General features: G+C 33.0%; 1 protein-coding gene across 1 annotated transcript in view; it reads left to right on the forward strand.

The window, feature by feature from the left end:
- Nucleotides 1-6,313: 6,313 nt before the first annotated feature.
- Nucleotides 6,314-17,388, forward strand: part of LOC131166806 (DNA gyrase subunit A, chloroplastic/mitochondrial) — an 82,377-nt gene continuing 71,302 nt past the window's right edge. Inside the window, exons 1-7 of the mRNA XM_058125392.1 lie at nucleotides 6,314-6,922; nucleotides 12,270-12,339; nucleotides 12,465-12,530; nucleotides 16,233-16,334; nucleotides 16,844-16,888; nucleotides 16,987-17,085; nucleotides 17,193-17,279. Coding sequence (XP_057981375.1) covers nucleotides 6,498-6,922; nucleotides 12,270-12,339; nucleotides 12,465-12,530; nucleotides 16,233-16,334; nucleotides 16,844-16,888; nucleotides 16,987-17,085; nucleotides 17,193-17,279 — 894 coding nt within the window. The 5' untranslated portion in view covers nucleotides 6,314-6,497. The remainder of the gene's footprint in view (nucleotides 6,923-12,269; nucleotides 12,340-12,464; nucleotides 12,531-16,232; nucleotides 16,335-16,843; nucleotides 16,889-16,986; nucleotides 17,086-17,192; nucleotides 17,280-17,388) is intronic.

The raw sequence follows: 17,388 nt of genomic DNA on the forward strand, positions 1-17,388 counted from the left end.
ACGACGTTGATCTACTTTCTTCAGATCCTACTGTTTAGAGTTTAGCGAGAGCTATATTAGACCTTGTCCACGAGGATGACCGATGGATCCATATACCTCGGTAGGCCCTGCCTCCACGAGGAGGTTGACTAGCTCCAGTACGAGGAGGTTGAGCAACTTCCTCCAGTCGTCCATTGAGTCCAACCTTCTCTTCGCCCGTTGTACAAGTGGACTACGTATTCAGCCCGTCCACATCGTATGCGGCTTTGACAAGGGTCCGTATTGTGGGTCCGTGAAGTAGACAGGCAGACGCCCCATATGACTCTGCTGCCACCCCATTGATGTCATACCTATTAGATGACATTCTCGATGCAAAGGAGGTGGATGCACCCGCTATGCCGGCTCTGTTTCGTCCAGAGCCTTCATATGCGTTGTCTCCCTATCTGCTTCGCATAGATATAGATGATTTAGTACCTATTGGCGGAGATGTTGGACGTACAACACATTGACGAGACAAGACACCAGACGTAGATGAGCAGCCAGGAGAGGGCAGACGCAGACGGAAGCCACCCCGAAACCAAAGACGACCTCCATGTGGGTGGCCGCCGACTCTTCCTAGAAACAGAACAGTTAGAGTTCAGACAATGTGATAGAAACAGTTAGCAAATTTTGAGGACGAAATTTTGTAAGGAGGGGAGATTGTAGTAACTCAAAAAATAAAAAATAAAAATCTTAGAGGAGATACTTTTAGATATTTATATATAAATATCTTAGAAGAGATATTTTTAGATTAATTAAGTGTTAAGTTATGTTTATTATATAACTCTCTCTCTCTCTCTCTCTCTCTCTCTCTCTCTCTCTCTCTTTCTCTCTCTCTCTCTCTCTCTCCCTTTCTATAAACTGTGAATTCACTATCTCTTTCTCTAAGATCTCGGGTGGCTCGTTACCCGAAATAACGATCCAACATTACAACATAGATCAGCGGGTGAATCTCTACAAGTCATACTAAGTAGAATCTTGATTTGCGGATTTCTGGGTTTTTACCCTAAAGTTGAGGTAAGGGTTAAAACGAGCATAGTGACTTGTAGATCTGTACTAAATAGGGTGATATTGATGAATGATATTTCGGTTTTAGGATTTGAGAATCCCTGTGGCTATTTCGAGCTGTTTGGAGTTGTGTTTCGGTATTTGGGAACAGGTAATGGGATTTGTTTATATTAGTTATTTTTAAAATCTGATCGGGTAGAACTATAGGTTATGTTTATATGAATGTTTTGGTTACTTGTTTGGAAAATTTCAAAGGTGATATTGCCGATTTTTCGGGTGTGTGATTTTCGGGGAAATTAGGGTTTCGTGTATCTTTTCTATTTCTTTTGGAAAATCGTTTATTTGAATAAAACTAAAGTATAGAGATGACCGTACCTTTATTCTATGTTAAATTGTATTTCCGGATCAATTATCATATGATTGTTTAATTATCCAAATAGGTATGGCAGGAGAGGATATTTTGTGATGATTGAGTTATGATGTGTTTGAAATGGAATATTGGAACTGGAGTTCCAAACTATTTTAAGGAATGGTGGTTACTGACATGTCAGTTTCATTACCGTGGGGTCAATAATGATATGTCGGTTTGACTATGTGGGGTTGTGACATTCTGGGTTAATACTGTGGGGTCGTAAGACATGCGGGGTTAATACCGATGGTCATAAATTGCCGGTTTATGCCAAAGAGTGTGAAAACACTTGATTTGTGCCGGTTCAATACCGTGGGTCAATAATGACATGCCGGTTTTCCAGATTATAGTTACTAAAATGTCGGTTCAATACTGTGGGGTAAATAATAACATGCCGGTTTGTCGGATAATATTGAGGGTTGTGGAATGCCGGTTCAGTACAATGGGTCAATAATGACATGTTGGTTTGTCGAATTATGGTTACTAAAATGCCGATTCAATACAGTGGGGTTAATAATGACATGCCGGTTTGCTGGATAATATCGAGGGATGTGGAATGCCGGTTCAATACCGTGGGTCAAAAATGACATGCCGGTTTGCCGAATTATACAGATGATTGTGAAATATACTGGAACCATTTGTGAAAATACTGGAAATGTGAAATGCTTTGTTTCTTATTGGAATAACACTCATATGCCCACACACTGATATGCCCACACACTGATATAACCTGATTCTCCCTTACTAAGAAATGTCTCGCCCCAATCATACAAATCTGTTTCAGGTCCTTCAGGTAGTCGGACCTAACATTCTAGAGGCTTCTGGAGCGTAGTATTCTATTAGTTTTTGTAAGTACTGTTGTGAGTACTGAACTGTAGCCGGGATGTCATTTTGGATTATGTTGGATGCCTTGGGTTGATGTTTTGTATTATGACAGATTTAGTACTCTGGTATGAATGAATGTAATTGGTTGAAATATGTTTCGTTGCGTTAGTGGTTGTGAGTAGGGTATCCGCGAGCCTTATCGGGTTGGACCCTCATATTTATTGGTATCATGGATGTTTGTATGATACAGATATAGGTTAGGTTCTCATATCACATCTAGGGGCCCACTTTCGGGATTCGGGGTGTGACAACAGAGATGTTCAAAATATCAAATTTTGATTAGATAAATTTTCACCATTTGCTCTATAGGTCAAAACTTTCAAATATTTCTTTAAATCTTTCGAATTTGGGTTAAATCTAAGTAATTTAAAAATAAATTTGTTCATGGTCAACCTAAAGTTAATTTGAAGTATCAAGCAAGATGCATCAACTTGCTCATCATACTAATATGATGACAACTAGCTAGCTTCCTTAATTCCCTCGGTCTATCAATCGAAACTTACGTAGCACCCTCCACAAAGGTCCCATTGGGGTTCCAAGGATCATACGACATGTGCAGCATTATAATCCCTGTGTTTGGTAAGGATCTCTTTTGTAAAGGTTTAAATGAAAGATTGAAGCGAAAAAGAAAGGAAAGTGATGCCGTCTAACACGATAACAACTACACCACAACATCCAATGACAACACAGTGACATAATAAGGATTAAATAGTCTCCAAGGTGTATAGTCTGAAGGTAGGTTGGAGCTTTCAACTTTTCTAAACAATTAAGAGAAAAAGAAGCATATATATAGGTGCTAAAAACAACAAATAAAATAAGATCAAAACTGAATGTAATTATCTGAACAAGACGGATTAAACACCCAAAAAATGTTTTGATCAAAGCCACTGCTGATGATCTCCACTAGTACACTTTAGCCATTAATTAGTTATATCTTTAGAAAAAAAAAAAAAAAGAATAAGGGAAATGATAGTTAGGAAAGAAGAAAGTGAGGTTGCAAGGATAGTACAACTACACGTGATACTCAAGCTGAGATAGTGAGACTGGAGCATTTTCTTGTAATAAGCATATAATGACTGCTACGTGGCTCATTCCTATTGAAAGTTGGTCATTGTACTTGATTAAGGATCAACTAAAGTAAAATATATTAAAACAAAATAATCTATCCATCTGTTGCCTTTTCCTGTTACAGGCTCACATTTTAGAAATTTCATTAAAACATTATTTGACAAACAAATAATGCTTGTATGAAATTCATAGTGGTGACGTCAAATAAGTACCACGAATTCTACATGCACAAATTGTATAATCTACTACAATCAAGAAAAATAAATATGTGACTTTGAATTCCTTTTGTGCCTTACAAAGAACCTTGACATAGTATACAAATACTTTTTTTGAGATTGAGTGTTGAGTGCGTTTAATTTAATTATTAGGAGCTATAAGGTTTTTCTAGTTGTATATTTATTTTTCCCTCCATCAACTATCCCAAGTCCTAATTTGAAAATTACTTTTAAGCTCAAGAGTACTGTATACTAAAATTTCAAATATCGTCTTCAATCTAACTGCAACTCTTTAGATAATATAAACTAAATAATCGTTTGAAATGTTCATGTAGAAGTGTTGAATTTAATAAGTGTTGATAATAATTGTTGGATTGGAGAAGCCTTGAAAATTATAAGTGACGCTTGATTGTATTTAAATAAGTGTTATTATAGTTTTAAATATAATTTAAATTATAATTATTAAGATTTTTAGTTAACAATTTTAATAATAATTATTTTTAATTAATATTTAAATATTTTATACTAAATAAAATACTATAAGATTTCCCTTTTTAATTAAAAATAATCTTGTTATTAGTATATATTTATAATGTATGACTGCTATATTAATTTATGATAAAAATAAAAATTTTTAATTAAATTTAAAAATTAAATTTATTCAATGTAAAAATTTAAATTAATAAATGATTCTTGCTCAAAAAACTTAATTCATTATTATTATTATTATAATGAAAAAATAAAAAAGGAGAACATAAAATAAATTAAATTAAAATATTGAATGCACAGTAAAACTCGCTACTTTGTCCAACGAGATTTAAACAAATTTTACTGTACCAAGCAGCAAGATTCAAATGGTAACCTAATCGAGTGTTGACGCGTGGCAAACAAATCTCGCTACTTGATCCAGCGAGATTTGCCTGAAAAATAAGCTAGCTTGAAGTGTAGCAAACCTCACTGGATCAAGTAGTGAGATTACGTGAGTTGGGTATTATTTAAAAATAACAATAAACTAGGAAAAAACACGTAAATTTTATGGGTATTCAATTTCTATTAAAATCCTACTATCAAGACCAAATTACCCTCCCTTGACATCATTAATGTTCATGTAATATAATATTATTACATACCATACTTATATTTAAAATAATAAGTTATTAATAAAAACTAAGGTATTGTTATTACTATTATAGATATTATTATGTTACAATAAATGTAATACAATGACTAAAATATAAAAACGATGTCACCATGGTTAGTTTTATTAGTTGAATTTTACGTGTTCATTGTTTTTCAATTTGCAATTGTTGAAAATTTTAGAACATATATTTAATTAGATACAATTCTTAGTAGGTTTTCACATTGATAATGTAACTATTTTTCACACATTGTTCATATTTATATTCGTCACCCTTATGAAATAATTAACCTTTTATCGAGAATTATAAAAATATTTTACACATGATTATTTTCTAGTAATCATGTGCAATGCACATGACATATTTGTAATATAGAAACACACCGTAAGATTATTTTCAGACAATTTATATGCTTTTAAAGCTATAGCGAATAATTAATTATTTATTTAGTAAGGAAAATCATCAAAGCACTAATTCCTTATAAAGAGGGTCTAATTTATATGATACGTAAACTTTTATTTACTTTTAATTTTATTTATTTTATTTTCATCTACCATCATACTTGAAAGCATTGATCACATGTCTTAAATTTAAATTATTGTAAATTTATATAAAATTTAATATTGTTTCATGTTGTATTTTTTTTCAAATTTACATAAATTTAAAATTAAGACTCAAATTCTAAGCTCCTGATTAAAAGTCAAACTTATTAATCTTATTTTCTAAGGATTTGCTTGGTATCATTGTTGTTTTTTGTTTTTGTTTTTGTATAGTGAAGAAACAGATTATAAAAACACGTTCGTTTATGTTTGTTAATTTTCTGTTGTTTATGAAAAAACTGAAAATCAAATTTTATAATTTTAGTTATTTTGATAACCTTGTTGCTTGAAATTTTAATATCCATAAATAATATTTTTGGATTAAATCATTTATTTTATGCACTTTAAAAATAAAATTTTTAACAAAGATTATATAAATTCAAATATAATTAAAATAAAAATATTCATAATTTTCAAAAAATGATAGTAAAGTCAATTATAAAATATTTTTAAGCCAATTACAAAATATTTTGACTATTTTTTAATTGTCACACCCAATAAAATTTTCATTGTAAAGTAAACTTTGAAAATATAAAAATAAAATAAAATAATTATAATAGTTTTTATTTTTATTGTAGTATTTTTAATGTGTATTATTTTATAATTTTATAACTTTAATCATGTTTTTTTAATATTATTTGATTTGAAGATGAAAATGTATTTTTTAATTTATTTTAATTTTATAAATATTAACCAAACATAATAGTATTTTTGATTTTTAGCTTATGTTTTTGGTTTTTTCATTTCTAATTTTGGTTTCTCTAATTTTTTTGCCAGTAATATCAAATAATAATGTAATTAATTAATGTAACTGTATTAAAAATTTATTTAGCATGCAAGGATAAAATAAAAACAAGAAATTAATATAAATATATATATATATATATATTCACCATATAAATTTTGGATCCATTATTTTCCCGTTCTATTGCATTGACAATTTAACAATCTATAACACAAAAATACCAAAACAAAACCAAAAATTTACTTGGCGCGCAAGTGCCCACCAAAAGCCCTAGGGTTTTAGCGTCTGAAACTCTCTGGTCTCCTCCATTTCCGGGTCGGAACAGAGCACCGATAATCCTGCCTTGCTGCTCTTCTCGAACTCAACTATTCACTCTGCTCCACACAGCCATTGCTCTTCAATGGAATCCTCATGAACCCCTCATCAATTTCAGCCCCGAATCCCTGTTTGAATCCACCCATGGCTCTTCCTTCTGGCCTCCGCATAACCGCCACTTCACTCCTGCGTCGCCGCTTCCCAGTGCTTTTTGCTCCGTCCCATTTTTCAAAACTCCGTCCCGGCATCTCGGAGTTGCGTTTCCTCACCGTCTCTCGTCCCTCTCGGACCCGCCCAGTGACGAAAGTCAGGCGCAGAGTAGAGCCGGCCAGGGAGGATGGGGAAGAAGGTAACGGGAGTTTGGCCCTAAAGGACCCAAGTGGAAAAGATGGACGGATTGTATCATCAGAGCTTCACAAAGAGGCCACCGAAGCGTACATGGCGTATGCAATGTCGGTGTTGCTTGGACGCGCGCTGCCTGATGTTCGAGATGGCTTGAAGCCGGTGCACCGGCGGATCCTGTATGTTCTCAGTTCATCTTTTCTCACTTGCTCTGTTTGATTGTTGAGAAAATGTAGGATGAGTAAGGAAATCAGCAATTAGAAATTTAGATTTGTTTGGGTCTGTTGGGTACTATTTCTGCTTTTATTTAGCAAAGTTACAATGCCTTAGTTTTTTTGTTTGTTTTTGATTGCAAAAGAAGATGTCTTTATTAGAGAAAGAAGAATGTAGAAGAAGGAGAACAAGAAATCCTCCAAAACAGAAGAAAGAAGAGAAAATAAAAATAAAACAAAACTCAAACAATCGGACTAACAAAGCCAAGCAATCCCGTTTAGTATCCAAAAACCTCGCTTCTTCAAAACAACCAGCAAAAACATACCAAAGCGAGGCCAACTAATGAATCTTCTCTCATGCTAAGGATTTGTTCAACATTTTTTTTTTTTTTTCATAAATATACGAGCATTTCTTTCAATCTATAAGCCCCACAGAACTGCAAAAACCACACATCTGCAAAGCATGAGCATACTTCCTTTTACCAAAACCAGCCAGAGAAGTGGCCAACAAATCCTCCACCGACTTCGAAGAAACCCAATTTTTTCCCAAAAACCAAAAAAAATCTTATTCCATGTATCCCAAGCAAATGAGCAGTGCAAAAACAAATGAGACACTGTTTCAAAACTGTCACGGCAAAGAAAACATATATCAAGAGAAAGTGCCTTTGAAAGTCTCATACTCTTTAACAGATTCTTGGTGTTAACTCTATTAATAACAACCAACCAAATAAAAGCTTTGATCTTTGAGAACTTTGACCTTCCAATAATTCTATGGAGCAGAAAGGAAATAATAGCATAAATCAAGTAGTCACAAAAGGATTTGCAAGAATAAGCCCCCGAAGAGCCTAAAGACCAAGAATGCCTATCCACCCAAAGGAAGGACAAGAAGTCCTCAATAACATCAACAATGCCTTTGTTTACCCTTTATTTCTATTATTTAGTTGTGGCAAAAATCGAAAATCCAATCTCTGCTGTTGTGCCTGATAGCATACTTTTTTTAATAAATTAAATCCTTTATGTACAAAGTTTTAATTAAAAAGGAAATATTAGCATAAATCAAGTAGTCACAAAAAGGTTTGCAAGAATAAGCCCCCAAAGAGCCTAAAGACCAAGAACGCCTACCCACCCAAAGGAAGGACTAGAAATCCCCAAAAAACATCAACAATGCCTTTGTTTACCTTTATTTCTGTTATTGATTTTCAGTATTTTAGTTGTGGCAAAAATTGAAAACCAATCTCTGCTGTTGTGCCTGATACCATACTTTATTTTATATTTAGAATTCACTTTTGTGAATTAAATCCTTTATGTACAAAGTTTTAATTAAAATAAAAATAAAATAACCACTTGAATTTAAAATGTAATTAAAATTAATGTACCCATAAAAATAAAAAAAATTGAAAAAAAAATAAAATTCATTAACAAATATATTTAAAAATACAATGAAAGTAAAATATCATAAAATTTCAAAAAAATTGAAAAATAATAAAATTCATTGAAAGAAAATATTTTTTCAAATTTTAATTGTTAGGTAGGATTGATTTTTCTTGTAGCACTAGAAGTGAGTTTCAAATGTAATAATCAATTAAAACATTATAATTTAAAATTTATTTTTGTTATAATATTTTTAATTTGTGTCATTTTGCATTTTAATTATTTAATCATATTTTTAATTGTTATTTGCTTCAAGTACAAGATCGAACATGAGTTCAATTAGGTTTTTAGTTTGTTGAAGTTTTGGAAATATTAACAGAGCAAGTTACTAGTTTTCATTTTTAGTTTCTATCTTTCTTTGGTTTTAAGTTTTCATTTTCATAATTTTTGACAGTGATACCAAATAATCCCTTAATTACTTAGAAGCGATGGGAGCATGTATGCTGCCATAGGAAAATGTTTTATTATTGCAATCTATTGCCTCCATTCACTATCATGCTAAGGAATGAAAGGACATGTAAGCTGCTGTTGGAAAATGTTTTATTTTTCCGATCTGTTGCCACCACTTGTTACCATATTATTGAGAATCTTCGCACAAAACCTATTTTTTCTTTGAAACTACTTTTGGCTTATATGACAAGATTTTGACAGTGTGTTAGTAGATGGTGTGAATGGAATATGATATTATAGTATTGTGTCACAGGCGTGCAGTTTTCCAAGGCCATAAGGAACCACGCTTGCCTTGAACTACTTAAAGTGTGATGGAGTCGCGCTTGTGTGGCACAAGACTACACCAAGTCTTGCCTAGTCACACTCATCGTCATCCGTGGAAACACTCCATGTCCAACCTAGGAGTCAAGTCTCATGACTTGGGAGCCCTTGTCCCAACTAAAGTTGTCACCAAGGAACCAAGATTCAAATTGTATGGGAGTTGAACTCGCATTCCGCTAGCATTGAGGATAACTCTCATCCCTATAGCTCAATCCTCATGTCAGAGTACTTATCACTTACCATCCACTAGTGGGAGCTGAGGGAAGTAACACCTTCCACTATTCAAGTTGGACACACAAAGGATTAACATCCCTCAATAGTCCAATTGGGTTTAAGATGACACTGCCCAACAATACAGCCGACGACCAAGAAGGGCGAACATCAACCTCATTCTCAAATGGATTGGACCCTCATTCTCAAATGGATTGTCCATGGGGCTCTCAATCCCACACGAAAGTCCAAGACACTCCTTGGGGATGTCAAGAGCCCATCCTTGAGCCCTTTTTAGGGTGCTCACTTTGTACCTAATAGGATACAGGGGGTGGTAGGCCGCTCACTTGGTGTTCCCCAAAAGTAAATTCTCTAAAGCATTCTCGTTCACATAATGAGTGACCACTAGGGATCTAATGATCATGCTTCTTAAGCTCTGGAACGCCACCATAAGTAACCATGTGATCCACCACAACGTCATAGAGACATACTGTATCCATTCCCATGACATCTCCATAATCGAATCCGTGTTAACCAAAGTTTGCCAAAGCCATGTGTCAGTCGCACACTGTAAAACCGTGATACATTGCTGGTTGCTGTATCTTTAAAATAATGTATTCAATTGTAGTTTGTTTGGAGAATCCATTACAAATGGTTATTATATTGACATAGTAGTATTGTTTGTTCACTTACTATAGTGGAAACAAAAACATCATGAATATAATTCAATATTTACCTTCTTCCATTCCTTCTTATTTTAAAGTGAATTAGTGGTTGATTGTTTAAAATAAAAAAAAAAAATAGGAAATGTTCTTTTCCAAAGTTTATTCTATTCTGGTTGTACATTTGGTACATTTCAAGGAATTTTATTTGTGCAAGCTATAAGTTCTTCATCACTTTGCTGTATTACATTTTTAGGTTCTTTATAGCGAGGAATATTGGTATTGATGATTGTTTACATAGATATGCATCAATTTATGAATGTTAAAAAATCATCAAGAGAATGCTGCATAATAAACACCAGCAGAGCCAGTCAATGACTGGTTATATGGTGGTGATCTTTGCAGGAACAATTAGTGGTGTAATCAGTTTTATTTGGTTCGGTTATTGGTAAAATAGAACACTGAACCGAAATTTTCTTTTTTGAAATTTCATGAACCTACACTGAACTGTAAACTGTCAGTTTATAAAAAACCAAACTGCTAGTTTTCTGGTTCGATTCAGTTAAGCTTTGGTTTTTAAAATTTTTGTACTGTAATAAACTTTGGATAAGCAAACCTAGGGCTGTTGGCCTACATGGGCTTGCAGCATAGGCCCAAAATATGGGCTGGTTTTGTAAAGCTGAAGAGAGGGGAGTTGGTATTTATAGGAAGAGAAACTTATTCCCTTCCCGTGTGCAACTGATGTGGGACAAAAAGATGGTGTGTCTGGAAGGCAGGGCAGGCGGGCAGCAGCAGCAGTGCAAGTGTGCAACACAACCTTCCCATTCTGCTTGAGAGAATCAGACAGCAGCTTTTTGTGATTATCCCACATTGACAATCTTGCAGCTGCAGCAGCCACACCATCACTATATAATGCCACATTGCCACCCCAGCATTCTTATATTAATTCACTATAAATGGATGGTGCTGCTGTAGTATTTTATTATTAAGGGCATTAAGCATTTTGATTTGTAATTAAAATATTAAATAATTATAAATATGAATGTACAACAACTCTAAATATTAGTATTATATAAAATTATACAATTATAATTTATTAATTTGCTTTTGTTTCTTTGGTTTGGTTTTGGACCAAAACCGTAACGAAAATTTTTTATCTTTCAAAACCAAAACCGAAACTGAAACTGCAAACCAAAAGACCAAACTGAGATGTGTTTCGGTTCGATTTCGATCTGGTTTTCAGTTTTTCAGTAATTTTTGTACACCCCTAGGCACAATGGTGCAAGGTTCCCTCCCTCCAACTCCATGCATGATCAGCTATACTAGGATGAGAAATTTATTATTAGGAACATGACTCTGCATCCATTTATGAATTGTCCTTAGTAGGGCCTTGATAGTTCAAAATGACAGTTCAATCATTTATTTGTGCTGCAAGTAGAGTGCGCTTATGTAATATGCAGTAATTTTTATGAAAAAATCTTCTAATTCGGTTCAACCGTGAAACAAAGTGCAACAACACGAGGACCCAAGAAAAAGGCTTAGGTCCCACTGCATGAGGTTGACTATATAAATTCTTGCTAAATTAAAAATCTTTTCCTGCTATCTCAAGCCATTTTTTTGGCCGATCTCCCCATCCTGCTACCTGTAGCAAAGCGTATAGGCAACAGAATCTTTATACTTTTAATAAGAATTTCATTTTTTGGCACAAGCTGTTCTTCAATAGTTGTTTTATAGTTTTTTTTTTATGTTTGAGGATATCTTATCCTGCTTTTTGTACTCATTCTTTTCTTCTCCCAATATAATTCTTTGTTCCCCCTAAAAAAACACTTTACACTTTGGTGTAACAAAGCACTAGAGTATCACTTTTGTGACTGCCTTAATTCACCCAATTTACAATTTGATTCAAATATTTTGTTTTTACTTTCTCTGACTTCATTGAAGGATCCTTCTTGCTTTAGTTAGTAATGAAGATTTTTTTTTTCTTGAGTGCAAATAAGACTGATGAGTAAGGTATATGGTAGGAGTAAATGTTAGATGATGAAAAAAATTATTTTAAAAAAGATGATGAATAAAATGCACATTACATACCGATATTACTTACTGAGATCAGCTTGTGATAATTTTCAACAGTGCAGCTAATCAATATTATACCTCTCTACATCATTTTATTTTAATTATTATTTCTTATTTAAGCAGAATAACTGTTAGGTCATGTTTCTCATACTAAAATTTGACAACAGATTTGCAATGCATGAATTGGGCTTATCATCACGAAAACCTTACAAGAAATGTGCAAGAGTTGTTGGGGAGGTATGATCTAACATAGAAGCTTTTTTTCTATTAAATGAAGATTTCATATATGGTTTGCAGTGGACCACTTTTGATGTCATGTTTATGCTTATAAATTGCTTCAGTTTTAATCCTTCTTATTGCAGGTTCTTGGTAAATTTCACCCTCATGGGGACAGTGCTGTTTATGATTCCTTGGTGCGAATGGCACAGGTAAGTACTGGTTATGATTTGCAGTTCTTTTTAGAAGGTAAAACTGTTGGAGACATATAATAGAAGGAAAAATATTTTCTAATAATATTAATATTAAATAAAAATATATATACTTATTAGAAGCTGAGGCGTGGAAGGACCACTGTCCTTAAAGCCAATTTTGTGTTTATGGAGAACGTTTCTCAGTGCATATAGTGACTGCATGCACGACCTGCAAGATAACTAAGCTGGCTCGATTTTATGTGTACTCACAAATACTAGAGCTATAGGAGATGTAGTGTCATTTAGTTACCCAACAAAATATAAATCTCACGAAAGAGTAGAAGATAAAGTTATTTCGAAGAAGAAAAAACATATCTTGAAGTGAAGCTAGATCAAAGTTTATATAGGTAAAATAAAGTATAACTTCTAATCATTAATATGAAACCGTTAAGGTAGTAGTTAACATTCTAAAAACATTAAAACTAATATTTTAAAATTTTGACGTATATTTAATTAAAATAAAACCGAAAGATATTAAACAGATATATATATTTTTAAATTTGAAACATCCAACATTAATATGGTAATACCAACAAAAACATAGACCCCTATTGAATCTAAGTCTATCATTTTCAATTCATAACAATATATGGCTAGTTTTACTTCTTGTAACTTGTGACTGTTTTAAAGTTGTGGACATGATTACCTGGCTAGTTGCAGCCATTATGGATGTTACATGATGAGTTGCGGATATTGTAGGCAAACAACAACTAACAACAACCAAGCCTCAAGTCCCACCAAGTGGGGTCGGTTAATGTTATTTTGCACGATATGGGGCAACATGCTTGGATAGTTGCATTTTTGCCAGCTCTTTATTTAATACCTCAGTCCAAATTCTATTTCTCCCCCTTCTACAAAATCATAAAACATCAATGAAATTTCTCTTTTGTTGTAGACTGATATTTGGTCTATCTTGCAAGTACTCAAATGATCGTATTTGTTCTTCATTTATCTTATTTTGTACAGGTGTTATGCCTATTTTATCCTAGATGTGTTCATTCCATAATTTTATTTTAGAGTAATACCCCTAATTTATCTTAACATTTCTCATTGTGCTATATTTGCCTTTTCAATATGGTGTTGTTTTTAGTTGGACATCCTGACCCATGTACCATAGTTGGCGAAAACTGTCAAAAATGTCTTTTCCTTTCATTTTAAAGGTATTCTATGATCACATGACACACCTAAAACACTTATCCACTGTATCCGGCATGCTCTTGCTCAATGTTTCGCGTGCATAACAGATTCAAGGTACTAAATCCGACTATTAGGAATTTGTTGACCATCAAATTAAAAAGTTTCTCCATTTTTTTCTCCTAGAATTATAGAATTGCATTCCATATATTCTTACTTCTAATTATCTCGAAACCTTTAGGCTAACTTGGATTCTACTACTTGTTTTGCAAAAGAACATATACTAAGAAAACCTTATTTTGGATATGGCTAATAAGTTCCTCCATAATTAAAGTAAAAAGATAAAAATTTGAAGTAGACACTTTGTGCATCGGTATTGTGATGGGAAATTCTCTAAATTCTCCTTTTACTGGCAATTACCCCATTGTACGCATCTTTGGTAATGTCTATGTACATGCTAGTCTGCTACCTAATCCCTTCTTTTTTAGAACCCATCATACAACCTTGGAAATTCCCTAAGTACCTAGGCTTTCTCTAGGTCAATATAAATCATTTGCGTTTTCCTATTCCTTTTAGAAACCCCTTTTTTTAGACTTATTTTTTGTTTGATATGTCTATTCCAAAGTTTCATTGCATATCTTGTAAGTTTTATTCCGTGACAGTTTTTACAATTTTGAATATCTTCTCTATTTTAATATATAAGTACTATGTTTTTCATCTATTCATTTGGTATTTGTTAGTCCTTATAGTTTTGTTAAATAGACTAGTCAACTATATCATCCATAATGTTTTAAAAATTTTCAAACTTAAATACAACTTTTCCATTTCACTTGTACAATAGTATGGGTTTTATTAGTCTCATGGGTCCATCCAATTTGTAATAATAACCCCCCTATTACATAGAAAATGCCCTTTGATTCCAACAAACTATAGTTACACATACTATATATATAATTTTTTGTGAATAATTATGGAAATATTTTTTTTTATTTTTTATTGTAGCCATGCCTAATTTTTTAGAACTTTTTTTATATCAATTTTTTAAAATTAGAACTTAGGCTAGCTATGTACTTGCAGTAGGGATCAAGCCACCTATAGTTCTTATCTATGCTTTTATCAACATGAGTCAACCATTCAATCACTAAAATTCTAGAATATATTCCTAAAATTTCGATGGAGGAATTTAAATGAATCAAGAACTCATGTTTAAAAAATTTTATGTTTGAGTTTTAAAAGTGCAATTCAATTTAGAGTTGGAGAGTGGAAACTATTTAAATTGTAGTTGGATTTAACACCCAAAAACTAATTTTGAGTCAAAAGAATTCTATTTTAATTATAGTTGGGTTTAGCACCTACAATAATGTTTGGAATCGCAAAAGTCAAACTATCATGCTATCTAGTTAACATTAGTATAGAATCAACATTCAAGCCACTTTTTGGTTCATTAGTATCACTAAGATCATTATGGGTGAATGCATAAACCCCATCATTAAAATCATTGTTACCATCATCATCATTATATCAAATGCATTAGTATATTAAATATATGCATACATCCTCAACCTGAATTTTTTATGTTTGATGTTTGAACCGCTTAATGATTGATCTAAAAATAAACTTTTGAGTCTATAATTTTGTTAATATTAGATAAATCAAATCACTTCCTAAATTGTTCATTCCTTGTACAATTTATAGGGGATATGCACCAAGCCCACAATATGAGTAATTTAATAATAAAAATAAAAGTAAAATGTGTCGTAGGATCTTATAATCCTACCATGATCCAACTACCATATTCAAATCCTACCAAATTGCAATTCTTAAGTTTTTCTCCATAATTCTAATTTTGATTCTACTCCACCCTTGGTTTCATCAATCAAGACAATATCATTTACAAACAAAATAGACCATGGAATCTCATTTTGGGTACTCATAGTAAGTTCATCCATCACTAGTGTAAAAAGATAAGGGCTCATAGTAGATCCTTGTTGTATGACTATTGTGATAGGAAATTCTCTAGTCGCCCTGCTTATAGTCCTAATGCTAGTCATACTCTATTGTACATAGCCTTAAAGAATATGTAGTAGGCATTATGATGTCATTAAGGGCATGTACGTTAGAGCAATGACTTGTGTTCAGATTATAGGCTTTTTGGTGCATTTGGAATCAGATTTTTGGATTTTTTTGGGGAGTGTTATTCATGTCCTTTTTATTCAAACATTATACCTTTTGATGTGCTAAGGAGGCGAAGATTCTTGGAGGTGCACTACTTTGGATGGGATTGTAACTCTAGATTCATCAATGGCTGCTGCAATTTAAAGTGCACACAAAACATGTGTGGAATTGATATTGGTTTTTATATTTGCCATTTTGAGTGGTACTGCTGCTATTTCTTTTTATGTTATATGGTCTTTAAGTGTCAAACTTTTCTTCAATCATGGTGGGGTTGTTTTTTCTTATTAGATTCTTGCCATCATTAATTATTTGGAAACTTACATTATTGTTGCTGTTTTTTTTTTTTTTAAGGATTTCTCTCTACGGTGCCCACTGATTCAGGGGCACGGGAATTTTGGTTCAATTGATGCTGATCCCCCAGCTGCCATGCGTTACACAGAGTGCAGACTGGAAGTATGTATCTTCTTTGTAGGCATTACGAATGTGTTTATTGCTAAGAAAAGAAATAAAATGTTATATTTCTAAATATCTTCTATTTATTAATTTATCTTTTCTGAAGTGAAGTTTCCAGAGGTGTTTTTTTACTGTCTCAACTTCGGCACTTAAAATTTCTGCTTATTTCTAGGATTTTTTTTTCCCTCAAGAGACCAGTCATATTGCTGTCTCTGATATGTGGCCACTTGAAAATTAGTTTGTTTATTTGCATCGGATGCTGTACTGAATTGTTGTTATATGATATCCCCCTGTATTCATGATGCTTGGGGGTGATCATGTTTCCTTGACATGCTAATATTTGGTTCATTCATGCACAAAATGTAGTTTCATGTATTTCCAAGCCTGAGAAGCATGCTATATTGCTGTAGATAATGTACTATATTTGTTGATTATTCCTTTACTTCAAGGTCGCAAAAGGAAGCAGTCATGTGGAGAAATGCTTATTTGTTTCAGGCTTATTTTTGCAGGCTCTAACAGAAGCTATGCTATTGGCTGATTTAGAACAAGACACTGTCAGTATTTCGTCTTAGCTCGAATCACCATTAATAATGAAATCACTTTTCACTTTTTACCAATTTCATCATCTGTAATGCACTTTAATTGGTTACAGGTTGATCTTGTTCCAAATTTTGATAATTCACAAAAAGAACCTTCACTTCTACCTGCACGGGTCCCAACTTTATTGTTGAATGGTTCTTCTGGAATTGCGGTGATTCCATCTTAGTGTTTTTAAGAGTAACTTGGTGTTCATATTTTTTAATGCTAGAGTTGAGCAAAATGATTAGTAACTTCTTGTGTTGATGCTCTGTATTTCAGGTAGGAATGGCAACAAACATTCCTCCTCATAATCTTGGAGAGTTGGTGGATGCATTGTCTGTGTTGATTCATAATTCAGAGGCCACGGTATCTGTCTAATCCTTGGTTTTCATGTGAATGGTTTCTTGATGGGAAATGCTACAATTGATGGATCATCATTCTATTCGATTGTGTTATTTATGACCATGTTTTTTTT

The sequence above is a fragment of the Malania oleifera genome, chromosome 10 (genome assembly GCF_029873635.1).
Source record: "Malania oleifera isolate guangnan ecotype guangnan chromosome 10, ASM2987363v1, whole genome shotgun sequence".
Classification (NCBI taxonomy): Eukaryota; Viridiplantae; Streptophyta; class Magnoliopsida; order Santalales; family Ximeniaceae; genus Malania; species Malania oleifera.